At 38.9% G+C, this 17,003-nt stretch overlaps 1 protein-coding gene across 10 annotated transcripts in view; it reads left to right on the top strand.

The window, feature by feature from the left end:
- Window positions 1-17,003, top strand: part of MRTFA (myocardin related transcription factor A) — a 195,819-nt gene that overhangs the window by 75,938 nt on the left and 102,878 nt on the right. For 9 of the 10 annotated variants that reach the window (XM_089920040.1, XM_089920035.1, XM_089920037.1 and 6 more), the window contains one exon: window positions 406-667. Coding sequence is in view for 9 of the 10 variants with exons in the window: in XM_089920035.1 (XP_089776161.1) it covers window positions 406-667 (262 nt within the window). In the remaining variant the exon portion in view is untranslated. Of the gene's footprint in view, window positions 1-405; window positions 668-4,312; window positions 16,438-17,003 lie in introns of those variants that run through there. The other variant, XM_022596562.3, reaches the window with a different exon arrangement.

Here is a 17,003-nt window from a genome sequence, read left to right as displayed (position 1 = left end):
ACAATATGATACTTTAATACCTTGTACTCATTATTATTTCACAAGATATTTTTCCTTAGTAGTTGGAAGGTAACATTTATCTCATAGCTATTTCTCCTTGACCACTATTTCCTTTTATCCCACTAGACACGTGTGTGTGTGTGTGTGTGTGTGTGTTGGTTTTATTTCAGTCGTACATTATCCTCCTGAGTGATATAGTTGAGGACACTTATCGGACTTGAAATCTCATGCACTCTGTGAGCATAGTAAAAATTTAATAATGATGCTAGTTTACTTTACAAAAAGCTTTTAAGAATAGTGGTAGCTCACCAGTACTATAATTTATAATAATTAGTATTCAGCATGTATTCAGTGGAATAGTCTTTTTTCCATAACTAAACTTTTAATTTCTCCTTCCATTTCCAGGTTGCCATCACGAAAGCCAAGGTGGATTTCTCCAGTGTAGTGTGCCTGCCCCCTTCCGTCATTGCTGTGAATGGGCTGGACGGAGGAGGGGCTGGCGAAAATGATGATGAACCAGTGCTGGTGTCCCTGTCCGCGGCACCCAGCCCCCAAAGCGAAGCTGTTGCCAATGAACTGCAGGAGCTCTCCTTGCAGCCCGAGCTGACCCTAGGCCTCCATCCTGGCAGGAATCCCAATTTGCCTCCACTTAGTGAGCGGAAGAATGGTGAGTAGATATGGAATTATTGAATTGCCTGATTTGAACCAAGGTCTTCATGTTTCTAATGTCATAGATCCTTACTTTATTCTATGTCTCTTGAAAGTTTCTTATAATCTTAATATTTCTTATAAAATAGAGAAATGATAAGTTTAGGTGGTCATTGTAAGCCCAACATTTCTTGCCTGGGTTATCATAATTGGTTTCTGGGTTTTTTTCCTACTTCTTTGCTTCTCCCCATGTAATATTTCTCATTTTGTAAACCCATATACACATTTATGTAATACATATATTAATTGGAGAGGGAGAACTATATTGTATGTGTTCTTCAGAAACTTGTGTTTATTGTTCAATATCTATTTTCCCTGTGAGTTATTAAAGGTATTCTGTAATTTCTTATAATCTAATCTGTGAATCACCATTTATTGAATAGTTCTTCTTTTCCCTAGTGATATTTTTTTTTGGCTGTGCCACGTGGCATGTAGGGGCTTAGTTTCCTGACCAGGGATCAAACCCATGCCCCCTCAGTGGAAGCCTGGGGTCCTAACTGCTGGACCACCATAGAATTCCCTCCCCTAGTGATCTCTAATGCCAGCTTTATTCTGTTTCTCTGTGTACAGGAGTTAGTTTTTGGGCTCTCTTTTGTTTCACTGATCTCTCTATCTCCGTGTCTTTACATCATTTTAGTTACTGTTGCCATCTGTTAGGACAGGTCTCTCCTTGCCTTTTTCTTCTCAAAGTTGTTTTGGCTAATCTTGGCCTTTTATTTTTCCATAATTTTAGAATCAGCTTGTGAAGTTCTAGAAGAAAACCCACTGGGGTTTTCTCATCCAACATTTTATTATGAAAAAATTCCAACATATGATGAAATAGAGAGTTTTACACTGCACACCTTTATATCCACCACTCAGATTCTGCCATTAACATTTTATAATATTTTCTTTATAGTAGATCTATCCATCCCACTGTCCATCAATCTACCTTATTTTTTGGATACATTTCAAAGTAAATTGCAGACATCAGTATATTTCCATTTTATTGAAGTATAACGTTGATACAGAGTAACACAAATTGTAAGCATCCTGGTTGTTATTACAAACAAAGTGAGTACACCTGTGCATAATTACTATTTAATAAAGAAATAAAATGTTTCTAGCACCCCAGAACCACCCCTTGTGCCTCTTTCCAATCAGTACTCCCTCTTCCTGATCAGACGAAACTACCATCCTGACTTTTAACACAATAGTTTAGTTTTGCTTGTTTCTAAACTTGATATAAATGGAATCATGCTGTATGGTGTTCTGTTGGTGGCTTCTTTTATGTTTTTGAAATTCATTTGGGTTGAATTGTGTGTGGCAATAGTTCATTTTCATTGCTATATAACCAATCCATTTTATGAATGTAATTTGTCCATTTTTACTTTTGATGGATATTTGGTTTCTTTTAGTTTGAGGCTCTTATGAATCATGCTGCTGTGAAGTTCTTGCTGGGATTTTGATTTGAAATATATCATTTATAGGTTAAGGGGGAGAATATACATTTTAAATATTGGGTCTTCCTGTCCATTAGTTAGTTTTATCTCTCCAATTAAATAGGCTGTCTTTAATATCTACCCACAGATTTTATAATTTTTTCCATAAAGGTTATGCAAATATTTTATTAGGTATATTCCCTGGTATCTTTTTTGGGGGTAGACATTATAAGTGGTATATTTTTATAAAATATTTTTTGACTCTTTGATACTGGGGTTTAGAAATACCAAACCTTTTCAAAACTCCTCTGGCTTTTCTACATCTCTGCCCTCCATTTGGGAACCCCCCTCCCCAAACCCCACCCTGCCACCTTCTTGCTAACTCTTACTTGTCCTTCAGTATTCTGTTCAGACATCACTCCCTTTGAGGAGCCTGTCCTCACTCATATTCAGTGTTACATGTCCCGCTTTGTGTTTGCCCAGTTGCCCTTTGTCTTCGTACTTTATCACCCTGTGTTGTAATTGGAATTCTCCACCCAGTGGGCCTTTGAAAACTGAAATCAGACATTGTCACACTCCTCTCTCAGAACTCTTCAATATCTTCTCATGAGGCTTATGATGAAATCATAGTTTTTACGACGTGGTCTTGGTATCACCTCTCACCTGATTTCTTTTTTTTTTTTTTTGGTAGCTTAACTCTATTACCTCACAGCTAACCCATGAACAACATCACCTGATTTCTTACCTCTGTTCCCCAGCTCACTCTGTTCCAGCCACACTTACTTTCTTGTTATTTCTTGAACATGTCAAGTATGCTACTGCCCCAGGGCCTTGATACTTGTGCTGTTACTGAAGTTCCTGCACAAATGTTATTTTCTCTGGGAGGCCTTTCCTGCCTATCTTATTAAAATAGCACCTCCCATTACTCTCTATCCTGCTTTGTTTTTCTTCTAAGCACTTATTATGACCTGTGTGTGTGTGTATGTGTTTGTACATGTGTGTATATATGTTTGTTGTCTGTATTTCCCCTCTCTGATAGTACATTTCATGAGTCCAGAAACTTTATTTTATTCACAGTATATGTTCAACTCCTGGCTCATAGTGGGCACCCAATAAATATTTGTTGAATAAATAGATGAATGGTTTACTTGTTTGTGGCAAGAACTCTGTTTTACATGCGTAGTGGGAAATGTAATGGAAACTTAGGCATTTTTTATTTTGGGAAATAGTGGACACTCAAGCAGTTTTCTTGTGTTCTTTTCCCATTTATAATTTCTACTTATTCACCCAAGATGGCAGAAAGTTCAGCTTATTTATACGTTAAGGGGAAAGAGTCCAGAGGGACAAGCTGGAGACAGAAAAGGGGAAAGGATAACTGATGGAGCATTGTTCCTGGGAGATGCAAGAGGATGGGATCCAAAGGCATTGGCTCTGCCTTGAGTGTGAGTGGGGACCAGCATTCCTCTGGGATGGGAGGAATGGCAGTGAAGGTGATGACAGACAGCAAACAGCAAAACTGTCATATCTTGGGCAGGAAGTAGAGAAAATTGGTGCTGACAGCTGTGATGGTCTCAATGGAGTAAAAGGCAGCTGTTACTGTTGAGGCAGAGGTGTTGGTGTATCTTCAGCCTTTTTGGTCTCAGCTCTTTGCCATATAAATCAGCTGATTTTTCCCCCCATTTTGAACAACAACAATTCTCTAACCTTCCCTTTAAAGTCAGGCTCCTGAAAGAGTAGTTTACAGTTACTGTCTCTCTACTTTCCCACATTCCAGAGACTTCACTGCATTCTGGCCTCTGTCCCTACCTCTCTTCAGAAACTGCCATTGCCAAAGTCATTAGTGCTCTTTTTGTTGTAGACCAACTAGGTACTCTGTATTCTATTTGACCTCTTTGTAGCATTTGACATGGTTGGCCATGCCCTCTGACTGAAACTTTTCCTCCACTGACATCTGTGACACTACTCTTTACTGGCTTTTAAAACTCAGTCTTTCTAGCCACTCCCTTCTCTGCTCAGATCTTTTACTATCTTTCTCTACTCACCTCTTAAATTTTATTACTCTCCAGTGTTCAGCTCTAGAGCTTCCTTAACTTCTTACTCTGTATCTTTACCTTGAATGGTTTCCCCCAGAACTCTGGCTTTAACCTCCATTATATGCTATTGATTCCATGTTATCTTTCCAGGCCAAGTCTCTGCCCTGAGCTCCAGACTCATATGCTTGGCTGTCTGTTGAACACCTTCACTGGATGTGCCACAGACTCAGTACGCTCAGAGCTAAACTCATCATCTTACCGCTGTTCCTACTGAATTCGTCATTGTAGAAATTGGCACCACCTTCTACCCAGATGTTCAGACCAAGGGGTTGCTTTGTTTTGTTTTCTTTCTGAATGAAATCTTTAAGGGTTTTATTTGTTTTATTATCAGATAAAGTATAGGAAAAAAGAAAATGAAAATTCCCTCATGATTATACAGTTCAGTGATAGCTAATGGCAGCAGTTAATATATTTTCTATCAGTTTTTATTTGTTCATTCGTTTGTTTACTTTTACACATATATACTCTGTATAAATTATTTTCATGTAATATTATTTTATGAGATTTTACTGTATCATTCAGCTATATTAGAAAACATTTCTTTCTCTGCTTGATATTTGTATTGTGTGTATACAACATTTAGCCAGTCTCCCGTGAGACCTTTACCTTGTTTTTATTTTTTTATGTTATAAATAATACTGTAGTAAGCATCTTGGTATATAAATCTTGCAAGTAACTGTAGGACAAACTCCCAGAAATGGATAAAAAGATAAGGACATAAAGAACATTGTGTCCTTCTGGTCACAAAAGTAACATGTTTGGGTATGAAGTTTTTAATTTTTTGAAGTCATTATTTCCAAATTGTCCTCCAGAAAGATTATAACATGCTATTTTTAGAAGTAATTTTTTACTCCATTTCCTTTCTATCTCCTTTATCTTTCCTCCCAGCCACTAGTCACCAATTTTTGTAAATTCCATAGTGGTCATATCTACTGAATTCATTCTTTTCTTGCCATCTTTACAGCTGCCACTTAGTTCAGACTCTTTTTCTTTTTTTTTTTTTTTTTTTTTTGCGTTACGCGGGCCTCTCACTGTTGTGGCCTCTCCCGTTGCGGAGCACAGGCTCCAGACGCGCAGGTTCAGCAGCCATGGCTCATGGGCCGAGCCGCTCCGCGGCATGTGGGATCTTCCCGGACCGGGGCACAAACCCGCGTCCCCTGCATCGGCAGACGGACCCTCAACCACTGCGCCACCAGGGAAGCCTGGATCAGACTCTTAATAATGTCATACTTGGATTACTGCAAGAATGGCCTTCTAACTGCTCTCTCCTTGTTTCTCATCTTGTCCCTATTGCCAATGGGATGATCTTTCTAAACCATAAATGAGGCTACTGCTCTCCTGCTTGAAATCAGTTAGCAGTTCCCCATTTCCTCCCTTTATGCTCCTCATCTTGGCAAACCTTCATAGCCAGTTTCTGCCCTGCCTCTCATCTCTTCCCGCTCACAATAAAATATTTGGGATTTCCCACAAGAGACATTTCCACATCTCAGTTCCACTTCATGTCCTGTTTTTTCTTCCTGGAATGGCCTTCATCCTCTTCTTCTGGCTAATGTTTCTTTCTAGTCAAGAACCAGGGTAAGGGCTTCCCTGCTGGTCCAGTGGCTAAGGCTCCACACTCCCAGTGCATGCGACCTGGGTTTGATCCCTGGTGAGGGAACCAGATCCCACATGCCTCAACTAAGAGTTTGCATGCCACAACTAAGAGTTCTCATGCTGCAACTAAAGATCCTGCGTGCCGCAACTAAATATCCCGTGTGCTGCAATGAAGATCCCACGTGCCTCAGCTAAGACCCCAGCACAGCCAAAAACGTAAATAAATATTAAAAAAAAAAAAAAAAAAGAACCAGGGTAAGGTGCTGCTTCCTTCAGGACTTCTTCCTTAGACTCCCAACTTAGGTTAGGGGTTTGCCCTTTGTGTTCTTCCTAAGCACCCTGTGCATAATTATCTACTTATTTGTTATCATATTTGACTAGATGAGAAGCTTTGTGAAAGCAGGGATTATGTCTGTCTTATTTATTGTGGTATCCTTAGTGCCTAGCCAGAAACTAACGTGCTAATCCATCAGCAAGGGTGCTTGTTAAATGCAGATTCTGATTCTCTAGATCTGGATGAGGCCTGAGAGTCTGTATTTTAAAAAATTTTTAGATTTTTATTCATTTATTTTTAAAATAAATTTATTTATTTATTTATTTATGGCTGCGTTGGGTCTTCGTTGCTGCACGCGGGCTTTCTCTAGTTGCAGTGAGTGGGGGCTACTCTTCATTGCGGTGCACAGGCTTCTCACTGAGGTGGCTTCTCTTGCTGCAGAGCACGGGCTCTAGGCGCACGGGCTTCAGTAGTTGCGGCTCGTTGGCTCTAGGGCGTGTGGGCTTCAGTAGTTTTGGGGCACAGGCTCAGTAGTTGTGGCACACGGGCTTAGTTGCTCCGTGGCATGTGGGATCTTCCTGGACCAGGGATCGAACCCGTGTCCCCTGCATTGGCAGGTGGATTCTTAACCACTGTGCCGCCAGGGAAGTCCTAGACCAGAAGTTTTAACTACTTTTTTAAAGTTGAAGATCTCTATAAATTTGAAATTTTATGTATAAGTCCAGTGTGTAAAACGGCTGCTCCAGTTGACTGGAATCTGTATGGAGGAGGCAGAACCCCACTTACCTGGCATCCTGCCCCTCAGGTAGCTCTTGAAAGAGCACAAGTTGAAAACTTCTGATCTAGATCATCTATCTCTGTTAGTTTAAGCTATGTCAGAGCCAACCTCTTCAGTTGCTAGAATGGTTTCCTAACTGCCAGGAGCCCTAAATTGATTAATAGTGACCTTGCTTATAAGAGAATGTGGATACTTGAAACTGACAGACAAACATAACAGTCTGTACAGCATAATTACCATTTTGGCAGGCGAAAATAACCCCCTCGAATTGAAATTTTATTCAACATTAGAAAGGAAACAGTGGTGAAATACTGGTATTAGAATAATGCTGAAGGGGAGGGGAGGGGCTTAATAAAGAAATAATCTATAAGAAGTTTGATGACTACAGAAAAATACCTTATATGGTAGAATGTATGTCAATGGCCAAAAATACTAATTGCTTAGCAGAAATCATTAAAATAACTGTCAAAATCAGATTCTGTTGTTTTAGGGAGAAAATAAGAATTATTGATCAAGTTAAGAAAACTAGGAAGTTGCAGAGTAGCTGTTTCCCTGGTGAAACGTCTTAGTGTTTTCTTTTTTGTTCCATCCAGCAGCCAGCAGGTGAATGTCTGGACAGGGGCATGTTGTTAGTATCTAGTTGCATTGCTTTCCTGGCCATAACTGGGTCTTCTGTTTGTGCACCTTAATGGTGCTTCTTCCTATGAAAAGGAGAAAAAGGCTGGATGTACTGGTAAGAAAATCATTGTTATATTTTACACTGGGTCTGCTTTGCATGGTTATTAGTAGGGAGGTAAAGGTAAGAGCAGAAATGGAAAATCCTCAAGAGGATTATGGAATTGGAAAGTGTGGTGTTCTAGAGCCAAATAAATCCTGGGGTTCGAGGTGCTTTTTCATGGATGGTGTACTGTGTGTTGAAAAGGTGGAGTGAAGTTTTACTTTTTCTCAGATCTCTTTCATTTAGAGGCATATCTTATATGGAAATTCATTGATTGAGCAAGGGTCCTTATGGAGCAATAGGCAGTCAAGGTCCTGATACCTCTATTTCCTAAACAGAGCAAGTTGGAACCCTACTGAGAGGAGGTACCTTAACCCAACCTTTATTGGCCTAATTGGAAAAAGTTGGCAGAGACGTTTCAAGGTGTATTTTTAAATATTACTCGTCTGTCTTCTTCTAGGCTGAGCGCTTAGGTCTAAAAGATAAAATTGATGTACCTTTGGATCCTCCCCAGGCTGGGCTTGGAGAAGTCCAGAAAAATCTCTCTGATGATCTAACCCCATCCCCTTTGGCCAGCTGGCACACATTGAATGAATGTGTCATAACGGAGAATTCAAGTTTTACTTTGCTTCTTCCTTTAATGGCGCAGTGCTCTTTGGCTGTCTTTTCCTTACATATCCACCCCTTCTTTATGCTAACTGATAAGTCTTTCAAGTATGAATGAGTTTCAGAACTGGCTGAGACTGCATAAGGTGTATTTTCAGGAGCCTCTAGGATGGGAGCTGAAATATCATTTACTCCTTTTTCTCATTGCAAATATATTACATTTCAGTTACCTTACAGGCTTTTGTGGGCAAGCCTGAGAATTTTGCCATAATTCATATTTCATGTGGGAAGGTACATTCCATATTCCAAATGATCAAATTACAAATGAACTTTTGGAATATAATCCATTTATAAGTTGAGGACTTGCTTATATCCTAAGAGGTGTGCCTCTGACGTTTGAGAATTATGGATTTAAGACACAGTGTATAGTAATTACATGGAATGCATTACTCAGAAGGCATTATAGACAAAAGTTAGATAATTTAATGGATGACAAGTTCATAAATGTTTCTAAGAGAAAGCTGGCATTTTGGGCATTGTATTCTTGGCCTTTTATTTTATCCTTGACTTTTAAACGTTTATTTCAGGTCAGTCATTTGTACCTTCCTACAGTTCTGCTGCTGTTCATTGCTGTGACCAATATGGAAATTATTATTCAGCAGATATTTATAAAGTGTCTACAGTAAATGAGGCACTGAGGAAGATGTTGAAAGGTATACAGAAGAATAAGTTGGACCATAGCTAGTAGTTTTTGCCTTCTCTCCTGTTCCTTTGATGAACAAACCATTAATTAGCTCTTTTATAAGAGCTAATCAATACCAAATTTCTTTGTTTTTCTTTCCCACTTTAGGTACTACAGACTAAATTTGGGGCTAGTCATCTGTTTATGGGGGATAATTTTGGGGGTCGTAGATAGAGGTTGATAGGAGGCAAAATTTTTAAAACTGGTGAGATTTACCTTTCGTTTTTCCTGCTTGGTCCCCCTAGCACCCCCTAGATAGCTCTCCTGCACTTCTTGTGTTCTAGTTAACAAATCCATGTTTGTTTCTTAAAGCCAATGAGAACTTTGTAGGACTTGAATTTTTGTATTTTGCATTCTCATTATTGAGAAAGTACTTTTCTCCAACCCACCAAGGATTGAGTAAATAAAAACTTGAAATATCACCCACAAGAAATTACTTTTATCTACACCTGTAGGAACATTTACTTCTGAATCACAGATTGTTGATGATCCAAGAGATATGAATATACTTAGAGAAGAATGGGACAGAACATTTGAAATTAGATCTACATAGCTGAAAAAGCTTCTTACACTAATTGCCCCCCCCAGTATTAGATTGGTGATACATATTTTACCATTCATGTCTTTTTTTCTTTTTTGGGGGGGGTGGGGGAGGATAATAACATACATACAGAAAAGTGCATAAATCATGATAGTTTACAGAATAGCCGTAAAGCAAAGAGCTGTGTAACCACTACTCAGCTCAACAATAGCTCATTATAAACCCCAAGGAAGCCTCCCACATGCTCTTTGATTACAGCACCGTCTCTTCTTCATAGGAGTAACCACTATTCTGACTTCTTGAAAATCATTTGTTTTACCTACTACAAATATATTCCTAAACAATGTAGTTTAGTTGAAGTTTATATGAACGGAATGATTCTGTATTCTTCTTTTGTTCAGTACATGTGCTATTCATTTATGCATACGGCTTTAGTTTATTCATTTTCATTACTGTATAGTGAATGCTCCCATGGAAAATTATTCCATAATTTTAAAAAATCCATTCTTCTGGTGAACATTTGGGTAGTTTCCAGGGTTAGGCTATTACAATGTTGCTGTGAATGTTCTTTATGTATCCTGGCGCATGGGTACATGCATATATACATAGGAATGGAAATTCCTATACATATATATAGTAACACAAAATTACTAGGTAAGATTAAATTCTTTTCCAAAGTGGTTGTACCAGTTTATATACCCTCCAGCAGTTTATGGAAGTTCCCACTGCTCCATATCCTTACCAACACTTGGAATTGTTGGATTTTTAATATTTACTACTCTGTTGGTTATGTGAAGGTATCTTATGATGTTCTTGATTTTCATTTTACTGTTTTCTAATGAGGTTAAACATCTCTTCTTATACACACTAGCCATTTGGATTTCTTTTGTGAAATGCCTAGTGACATTTTTTGCCTATTTTTTCTACTAAAGAGCTAATAGAGTTCTTTGATATATTCTGAATGCTAGTTTGTTGTTGCTTAAATGTGTTACAGATACCTTCTCACACTCTGTGATTTATCTTTCTCATTCTCTTTATGGTATCTTTTAATTAAGGATTTCTAATTAGTTAGTTTTGTATCTTAATTTTTTGTATGGGGGTAAGGTAAGGCCCAACCGGATGTTTTTTTCCAAATGGAGTCTTATTTACTTATTTTTTAAAATTTATTTATTTATTTATTTATGTCTGTGTTGGGTCTTCATTGCTTCATGTGGGCTTTCTCCAGTTGCTGCGAGCCGGAGCTACTCTTTGTGGTGGTGTGCGGGCTTCTCACTGCGGTGGCTTCTCGTTGTGGAGCACAGCCTCTAGGCACGCGGGCTTCAGTAGTTGTGGCACGTGGGCTCAGTAGTTATGGCTCGTGGGCTCTAGAGCACAGGCTCAGTCATGGCACATGGGCTTAGTTGCTCCGCGGCATGTGGGATCTTCCCAGACCAGGGCTCGAACCCGTGTCCCCTGCATTGGCAGGGAGATTCTTAACTACTGTGCCACCAGGCAAGTCCCGGATTCTTATTTATTGAAAATAATCTTCTTCCCCACTGATCAGCAGAGCTCCTTTCATGTATCAGGGACTTGCCTATGTGTGAGTGTGTTTCTGAGCTCCTGTTTGTTTCCACTGGTCTGTGTGTCTGTGCTTGTACCAATACCTCAGTCTTGATTATGGTAACAGTAGTTAGTCCTGTTCTATGGGAGAAGTCAGTCTTCCCATCTTTTTCCAAGAGTCTTTTTCTTGGCTTATTCTTGGCCCTTTGCATTTCCATATTAATCTTAAAATCACTGTGGGATTTTGATTGGAATAAATCTATAAACCAATTTGGAGGGAATGAGCATCTTTAGAATATTGTGCTACAAATGTGGTATTTTTCTCCATTTATTTAAGAACTTATTATTATTTGGCCATACCCCACAGCTTGTGGGATCTTAGTTCTCTGACCAGGGGTTGAACCCCTGCCCCCTGTGCTGGAAACACAGAGTCTTAACCACTGGACCACCAGGGAATTTCCTCTCCATTTTTTTAGATTTTCTAAATCTCCCAGTGAGGTTTTATAATTTTCTATGTGGTGGTTTTACATATCTTTTGTTAGATTCATTTTCAGAGGTTTCATAAGTTTTAATGCTGTTATGGTATCTTTTAAATTTTTTTCGCTTTCTAACTGTTGTTGCTGGTCCCAAATATTTTTCTGAAGAAATAACAGATGCAATTTGTATGTGTCTGTTATCTGCTTTGCTGGGTGGGATGGGAAGAATTATGTAAAGAGAAATGAACAGGACAGAATGTTCACTTCGACATAACTCATTCCCCTTTCATAGGTTTTTCTCCTTTGTGTAAAATTAGGGAAGTACTCATTTGTTTTCCATATGTGTAGCCTGTGGAAGAAAGGGCAGATAATGTATTTTTTTTCCTGTAAGAGTACACTGTATCCTTTCATGCTTTAGTGTTGCACAGGAGGTACTAATTAACTGCTGGGAGAAGTAAAAATTTTGAGTGGGCAGTTTCTGATCCAAATTACATTATTTTCTTGGGGAAAGGAAAGATTTGTTACTTACGTTCCTCAGGAAGCCTGGTTGTCAAGGGTTTTTTAGATTAGCCAATGTGAAAATGCCCAAATCTTAAGCATGCTAGTTCATTGAGCAATTCTGGTTAAAATGTGATGTAGAGAATTTCATAACCTATTTCATCTCAGTACTGAGAGAGAATCAATTTCCCATTCTTGAGTATTCATCAGATGTTGTGCTAGGCTCCTGGAGAACAGATACCAGATAGAATCTCCCTCTTAAACAAACAAACAAACAAAAAACAAACAACATACAAATAACTTCCCTCTCCCAGAGAAAATTCTTATTAGCACATGGTTTATTTCCCGCTAGTTTTCTTCCAAGTGTATGTTTTAAAAATAACTGAGCTAATACTATAGACTCAATTATGTGTCCTGCTTTTTTTCACTTAGCACTGGAGCTTAAGATTTTTTAGTCGTTGAAATGCTTCTTATAAGTAGCCTTTTAATATGTGTAGAACTTCCATTCTGTGCCATCACTTATTTCATTTCCCCACTGATTGGACATTTGAATCATTTTCTGTTTTTCACACTTACACTAATATTTGGATGAACATTTTAAAAGACTTTTCTGCATTTTAGGTTATTGAGGTCCTCAGAAGTGAAAATATTGGCTTTAAGAATTTGACCGTTTTAGCATTGAAAACATTTATTCAGTGACTGTTGAGCACCATCTGTATGCCAAGTATTGGAGAGACAGTCAGGAACAAGACAGATAAGGTTCTCATTGTCATGGAGTTTACAGTTAGTGAAAGACAGAAAGATTAAACAAAGAGTTACACAAGCCAATTCATAGTTACAAATTTTGGTAAGTGCTTAGGGGGAAAAAAAAGCACAAGGTGTTAAACAGATTAGCAAATCTCACTGTGATGGTTCTAATTTAGGTGTGTGGGGAGGCAGGGAGGTTGGTCAAGGAGGGAGAGATGTTTAGGCTGATAGCCAAAGCACAAGTAGTGAGCGCTTGGCTCAACAAAGCAAAGAGGGCATAGCCTGTGTTCAGACTGGGGAGAGGAGGAGGTGGGGAAAGGGGTCTGGGACAGGCAAGGGTTCACTGGGGAAAACTTGGCACAGAAGAGCTAAAAGAATATCATTCTGTCAGTGGAGAGAGAGAGAGAAAGTGATGTGAAATAAGTAGATAGTTAAGGGCCAGATCACACAAGCCTTTGTAGGCCTTGTTAACAATTGAGGTTCTTGAGAAATACATTGTCCCATTCCATTCCAGAGTGGCCCACCAAATTTACAATTATGTCAACCCTGTTGGAGTGCCAGTTTCACTTACTGACATTGATAGTCTTATTTGTAAAGGACTTTGATGATGTGATCGTTGAAATGTTTTCATTTCAGTTTGTATTTCTTTGATGGTTAGTGAGGAATAATCTTTCCCCAAATGTGTGTAGTTGTTTCTTCATTTTTGACCATTCAGTTCATTTCCTTTCTCACTAAAAGATCATTTTTAAGGTTCTTCCACAAGTACTTGTCTAGTTCCTCTTGATTACGAACATTAAAGGCCTTTGGGGAGCCAGTGGTGGGTGGGAAAGCTTTATATGAATAAACTATATTGCTATACTGCAGTTATTAAGTCCCTTTAGAGTGGATTAATAGACTGTAGATCATATTAAATTTTTGTTAATTAGCTAGAGAGTTATGATTAAAAGCAAAAGAGCTTTTATTTTATTGGGAATTAAGATCATTACCCTTCATTTCCCTGGTTCCATCAACTTGAAAATCATGTTCACGTGTGCAGAGACCTTTTCAAAGTTTACTTTAGTTCTCTTTCTATGAAATTTTGCTAATTTGCACAAAAATTAGTGGATTTGAAGCTGCCATAGGAGTTCAGACTTTTAGAATTGTGAAACCTGTTTTAAAACCAGTTTTCACATTGAGTCTGATGCTGTGCTGATACTCTTCAGGGTGAATGCAAAATCCTAGCAGTAGGCAGATTATGTTGCTTATTGTTTTTTTTTTTAGATTAATTTTTTGGATTTCTGTTTTAAAAATTGTTTTCTTTTTATTTAGCTCCTTTTATCCCAAAGTGCAGATGAAATAATGGGTGTGGAGTTGCTGTGAAAAAGTAAACAAATCAGTTGAAATGTGTTGTGTTAATGTTACTACCACCACGTGACGTGACTGTCAGTACTGTATCTCTGTCGGGCTGGAATATTGACAGTTTACATTCCGAGCACTCTTCTACAGCAAACAGAAAAGTTTTGGCAGAAGGGGAACAGCCCTCTGCCCTTCCTACCATCTTCTTTGCAGGAATCTTATAATTTGTATTTATTTTCCTCTAAGTACAGAGCTGTGAGAACTTGTTTCACTTGAAAAACCCTCACACAGCAAATTGTCCAGCCCACATATGGACAAAGGAATGACTCAAGCTTTTAGGGATTCTTTTCCTTTAGTTGGTAACCTCTGACCAGACTATCATGTAGTCTGAGAGTTGGAATTGACCCGTTTTTCATAAGATGGTTTGTGAGCTTGGTTGTGAGAAGGGGCCAGTGAGAATGCTTCTCTCTTCTCAGAGCAGCATTTAGCCCACACCGGCTGCCACTCCGTTGCCTGTTGAGTCATTCCCACAGTTCTATATAGAGCTTTTCTGGCTTTTCTTTTAAACATGATGTTCTTGGAGTGAGAAAGAAAGGAAGTTTTTTCTTCTCCACAGAATCTCCCCCACCGCAAATCTGAATTGCTTTCTCTTTTCTAATAACAGAATATTGCTGTCAATCATTCTGAGACTACTTTCTCTTTTAAGACCTCTAAGCACTTTCATTTATCATTTGTGTGACTACGTGAGCATTAAGGCATTTGCTGGGCTGAGTTTGCCCAGTAGGCTTTCAAGATACAGGCTGTCACCCAGAAAAAACCGAGGCATTCTAGCTAAACATACCAAAAATGGATTTCTAGTTTTCAGCTATTTGAAAGTCAGTTAGGGACTTCCCTGTTGGCGCAGTGGTTAAGAATCCGCCTGCCAGTGCAGGGGACATGGGTTCGAGCCCTGGTCCGGGAAGATCCCACATGCCACGGAGCAGCTGAGCCCGTGTGCCACAACTACTGAGCCGGCACGCCTAGAGCCCGTGCTCCACAACAAGAGAAGCCACTGCAATGAGAAACCCGCGTACTGCAACGAAGAGTAGCCCCCACTCACTGCAACTAGAGAAAGCCCGCGCACAGCAACGAAGACCCAACGTAGCCCCCCCCCAAAAAAAAAGAAAGTCAATCAGATATGCTGAAAGGCATCTTAATATCCTTATTATGAATATCAGTAAAAAGTACTGTGAAGGGAAGAAATGAGTTTTTAATTTTGGATAAATGGAAATTGCTGTAATTTGAAAAGATTTTAGTTTCTTTTTGTTTTTGTGATGAAAGATTAAAATGCCTCTTGTTCGTTTTTATTCAGAAGATCCTGCTCTGTGCTAGTGGAAAAAGGATTGAAGTTTCTTTATGAGGAAAGGGAAATTCTTATTTCTATAACTGTCTTCTTAAGTGTTCCAAACGTCCAGCAAGATCATAAAGCATTTTAGAGAAGTCAATAACATCAGTAAGCTCTCTATTCACAGATCCCGTGTCTTACACAGGCACAAGTAAGGAGCTCTTTTAGGGGTTTGGCAGATCTGAAAGACAGATTATAGCTCCGGAATGTATTCAGATGACTTTTTAAAACAGATATTTTCATTGGAGAGGGAGTGGAGAAAATATCTGTGCTTCTGTAGTTAAACATTCAACTTCCTTAGCCTGTTATCTATAAGTACCACAGATGAAAAAGCCGTTAGAACGCTTTTTCAGAAAACTAACTCACCGTACATATTTATTTGTGTGTATGTGTTTATATATGCCTGATCCCATCCCACCTCCCATTAATGGGTCAGTAATTGGGCTGTGTCTTTCACAAGACTGAGCTGTTTGGATTATGTTTAATCTGTTGCTCTGAACTGCATTAGCAGCAGAGTCCCTCATAGTAAGGTTTTGAACAAAACACTCGTCTTCTCTTCTTGAAAAGAGAGGGGGAAAAAAGCAGTTGATCTCTTTTCTGAAGGTCTTTCTGTCTGTCTCTCCCCTCCCCCCAGAGACGAATAGCAAGGGGAGGAGCTCACTCACTGTTCTAACCACACTTCATATGTCTTAACTTGAGTGCTTTTTGGTTTCCTGTCGGCAGTAAATCAACTCTGTGCCATCTTGACTTGTGTGAAGGGTGGATAAATTGGTAACTGCACTCAGAAGGGGAGTGAGTTCTCACAGTCTGATCTGAGCATAAGGCATGAGACTGAATTTATGAAAGCTTCAGTAGCCTCCGAAGACAACATCTTTCTTCTGCGACTTTGAGGTTTTTTCATTATATTTGTGGGCTCTTGTTTCTGAGAAGAACCTGTCATGACGCTACTGGAACCTGAGATGTTAATGATGGCTGTACAGTCCGGTAATTCCCGTATTGCCTGCAAATCCTATTTGCCATAGCTTTCTTAAAAAACATTGGGCATATTTGTACTAGGGTTGGATGGAGATGGGGAGGAAGATAGAGGGAGGGTAAATATAAGTTGTCCAGTAAATGTACTGCATTTTCAGGATTTTATTGTAAAAAATATTAATAATTTTTTCCTGATTGCAAATTCTAGATCTTCAGACATAGCTTTGAATTAGATGCTTACCGACCTTAAGATTGTTCAGTGAGGAGACATGTGAGAAAAAACGACTTGTCTTCTTTAATCAAGTATTTTGTTATTGTCTGTGGTGCTGCTTTTAATGAGGGATAATTAAATTGCTTTTGCTGTTTTATACAGTACTGTCTTTAATCACTAATCTACACTCTTCTTTAAATGGCTCTTTGTGAAAGCGTGTCTTAAAATTTTTCCTTAGCTGTTTTTCTCTTTTGTGGGAAATCTTTTATTTGTATCATCTTCTGGTTCTTTGGAAATCCTCTTGATAACATGTAGGATTGGGACTCTTAAGTTTTGGAGATGAGGAAGTTTGAGCAAGGAGGCAGCC

This window comes from Delphinapterus leucas, chromosome 11, assembly GCF_059928025.1.
Source record: "Delphinapterus leucas isolate spDelLeu-1000000601 "Yukka" chromosome 11, BTC_Dleu_Yukka2, whole genome shotgun sequence".
In the NCBI taxonomy this organism is placed as follows: Eukaryota; Metazoa; Chordata; class Mammalia; order Artiodactyla; family Monodontidae; genus Delphinapterus; species Delphinapterus leucas.
This window is presented reverse-complemented; position numbering and strand designations above follow the sequence as displayed.